The 3806-nt window shown below is 46.1% G+C and overlaps 1 protein-coding gene across 1 annotated transcript; it reads right to left on the bottom strand.

Annotated features, from left to right (window-relative positions):
- Positions 1-23: 23 nt before the first annotated feature.
- drd1b (dopamine receptor D1b) lies at positions 24-3519 on the bottom strand. The gene has a single exon (XM_035665988.1). The coding sequence runs from the start codon at positions 2052-2054 to the stop codon at positions 663-665; it is 1392 nt and encodes a 463-aa protein (XP_035521881.1). The 5' UTR covers positions 2055-3519; the 3' UTR covers positions 24-662.
- Positions 3520-3806: the final 287 nt, after the last annotated feature.

Raw genomic sequence — 3806 nt, 5'->3', positions numbered from 1 at the left:
ATATTATCGGACATCCCTAGTTTGAATCATTGTTCCTTTGGTGTCTGAAGCAGTTTTAACTCAAATTAATTCCCACTGCAATACAGGTTGATTTTGCAAAACAAATTGTCATTAATGATGTACTGAAGAGAAATAACTGCAATAAACTAAATTGTACTGTACCAAAACCAATTTACCCACGTTGTTCTCTTTTCCATGAAACACATACAAAGCACCTACCTACGAGACATTTTGCTAAAAGTTACTACATCTTCCTCCACTGCTGTGTTAATGTCCTTGCAGGATTGTGTCAGTACTGTACAGTATACACATGCATATGTATACATCTTTGTAAATATAAAAAAATGTATACATGTGCACACAGCTAGTGTTCTGCTTTATTATTCACATTATCAACATTTATCATCAAATGTGTCAATTTCATCAATAAATGCTGAAAGTATTTTGCAGATAGTTATATCCAGGATAAAGTGCCTTTACTTTAAAACATTCTGTAGGTTTTTCCATGTAGATTTTTGTTGAGAGTCTTAAGGTCCTGTATATCGCACTCACTGTTTCCCTGTCAGGCATGTTCTCAAATGTCTGTCTCTTTTGTTTATTTTGCTGTTCCCTTTGTGCATACATACTTGCCTCAGTGTATTCAGATCCATCTTTGCCTTTCCTCAACATGACACGGCTTTATGCTGTCCGTTCTGTGTTATGGGATTGATCTTTTCCAGTGTGACCTCAGTATCGCTGTCTAAATTCCCAGAGATGGCTGGGGAGAGTTTCTCCAGGGCGTTGTTTACCATCCCCACCTCGATCTCCCCTCCACATCCATCCTTCTTCTGTAACTCCTCCTCCTGACACAGGATACTGTGGGGGATCACATAACTGGCTGAATGGTTGCCCTCCTTTGGGATGTGACTCTTGGGCTGATACTGACAGTTGGGGTTTGAGGTAGGGGCGCCCATGTTGTTGTTAATACTGACTATCTCGATGGCGTTGCTCCCTGGGCAGAGCCGGTGGCAGCCCAGGAGGATGGAGAAGGCCTTGCGGAAGTCGGCGTTGAAGGCATAGATGATGGGATTGAGCGAGGAGTTTGCCCAGCCAAACCACACAAACACATCAAAGGTGGTGGAGCTGATGCAGGGGAGGTCCGTAGCACCGTCCGGCAAGTTTGGCTCACAGAACGGAACCATGCAGTTAAGGATGAAGAAGGGCAGCCAGCAGCACACAAACACTCCCATGATGACTGAGAGCGTCTTTAAGACTTTGGTTTCTCGCTTGAACGACATTTTGAATGAGCTCTCACTCTCCATGTTCGCACTATTCCCCATGCTGCTATGACGGTTTTTGGCACTCTCTGCTGCCCGCTCCAAGGCAGATATTCTCCGTATCTGTTTCTGGGCAATACGGTAGATTCGGGTGTAGGTGACGATCATAATAGCTACGGGAATGTAGAAGCTGATAAGGGAGGAGGAGATGGCATAGGTCCTGTTAAGGCTTGAGTCGCAGTTGTCAGGGGGCAGATCAGCTGGGTATGTTCCATTTAGCTCTGCGTAGCTTGTAGTCTGAGCTTTGTGCCAGTTAAGCTGAACAGGAATGAAGGAGATAAGGACGGACAGGGTCCATGCCACACTGATCATCAGACATGCCACTTTAGGGGTCATTTTGCGTTCATAGCGGAATGGGCTTGAGATGGCCCAGTAACGGTCGACACTAATCACGCACAGGTTCAAGATGGAGGCAGTTGAGCACATGATGTCAAACGCCACCCACACGTTGCAGAAAGCACCAAACGGCCAAAACCCCACAATCTCGGTTGCTGCCTTCCAAGGCATTACCAAGATAGCCACCAGAAGGTCAGAGATGGCCAGCGAGATAACAAAGAAGTTGGTGACCTTCGACCTCAGATGTCGGAACTTGGTGACGGCAGCGCACACAAGCGTGTTGCCTAGCAGCGTAGTGAAGATGAGGAGAGAGAGGAAGCATCCTGTCAGCACACGTTTGGACGAGTCCTTCTCGGGTAGCAGCTGCTTGCCATCTCGAACCGTTGAGAAATTCTGATCCATTGTTTATATTACACTGCTAATAAAGTGAGAGAGGGGGTGGGTGAGGGGGGTGTCAACAGTCACCCCATCACATCCCCAGCCTGAAGCAGCTGTGCCTCTCTGGGGAGGAGTTTTAGACGGATGGCGTGGCTGGTGGAGAGGTCAATTGTCTCGGCACCAGCTCTCCAACGGACTGGGTCATCCATAGGCTCCTTGTCACAACCACCATCCTTACACAAGAGCTGCTATAAATATTGCAAAAAGATCTCTTCGGAAAGGTTCCCCCTAAAAATTCCTGCAGCAGCAGTACAGGCAGCAGACATTCTAGTGTGAAGAGGATGAGGAGTATTCCAGCTGTTGTTTGCAATTATCTTTCCAATCAGAGATGTAGTCATGAAAAGCAGCAGCAAAAAAATAAAAATTACATTAAAAGTCCTCACTGTGTGCCTCTGCTGTCAAAGCCCTCAGCGAAAGTTTCACACTATATTGTTGCCCAGCTGTTGAGTAAACAGAGGCTTGGCCAATCATTAGCCTTATATACCGCCTCATCAATAACTTCTATTGATGGTTTTCGCGCTGCGTTTATCTGATTTGTTTAATGATCCTCGAGGCGTGTCCGTGTGATTATATTGGTGCCTGTATCGACGCTCATCCACCCCGGCTGCTAGGTGTTGCGTTTTATTTATTTATTTATTTATTTTATTTCTTTGAATGCAGCTCCCTGTCACTACATGGCACAGCCTCCGGCCAACGTTTCCACCTGAGCGGTAAGCCAAAAGATTAGGCTGAAAACACCATTCAAAAGTCTCAACAGTCGATTTTGATATCAGAGAAACGCATCTTAAATGTTTTATTCATCCAATGTAGGAAAGCGCATCAGTATCACGGCTCTTTCTTTATGCTGACATGTCGCTATAATCCAGATGCGATGTCATTTTCCCCCCCCCTTTTTATTTAGTTTGCGTGACCATTTGTGTGGACGCAGCAGAACGACCCCTCGGCTTTCATAAACATTCAAGAGTTTTTATGGCCACCAACCTAAATGATCTCTTGCAGTGCAAAATCTCTGGGGTTGACGTCTTTAAAACAGAGGCGCAGTTAATTGTCTTGTTTTCTAAATTTTTTTAGCCAGCGTGCGCTCCGCTCTGTGGATGTGGACAGCTCGGGACCCACAGCAACGTCTTAGGTTGGCTTGAAAAATAACTGAATCCAAAATGAAACTCCGGAGAAGTGTAATCATTCAGTCCCCCAAAATCCACATCTCTCCGGCGTACATCCAACTTGTATCTTGGTACCAAGTGAAGGAGGTATGGGAAGTCAGTCCCCCTGCTGCGACGGTCCTGGGTGTTTTATCAGTCCTTATGATTTTCCTTTTTTAGGGTCTTCCTTTGTTGTGCAACATTCAGTTACCCTGTGATGTGTCTGCGGTCTGACTGGCCGGCGGAGAGTGATGGGAATGACTCTGGTCTCGCCAAGACCGTTTTCCATGCGCGCTCCTCTCTCTCCGCTCAGCTGCTGCCTGCTGCTGTGAGCCACGGTCTTTGCCACAACTGCTCCATCTATCCAGAGAGGCGGTGGAGGGTGAAGCCACCCAGATTCTCACTGCACGGCGCACCTTTTGTTTGCTAAAGAGAGTTCAGCCACATGATTTATGATGGCATAAACCTTTATGAGCAGAATTTATGGCATAGGCCTATATACTATATGGTAAAATCCAAATAGATTTTTTTCTGTTTCCCAGATTTCTATCTGGAATCTGATTCCCAGTTGGTG

Source organism: Morone saxatilis, unplaced genomic scaffold (assembly GCF_004916995.1).
Source record: "Morone saxatilis isolate NCDOM2014 unplaced genomic scaffold, NCSU_SB_2.0 Contig20, whole genome shotgun sequence".
In the NCBI taxonomy this organism is placed as follows: Eukaryota; Metazoa; Chordata; class Actinopteri; family Moronidae; genus Morone; species Morone saxatilis.
Note: the sequence above shows the minus strand (reverse complement) of the source record. Positions and strands in the feature narration are given on the sequence as shown.

Coding starts and splice junctions, on each gene's coding strand:
- drd1b (XM_035665988.1), bottom strand. CDS start 2,054: ATGGATCAGAATTTCTCAACGGTTCGAGATGGCAAGCAGCTGCTACCC.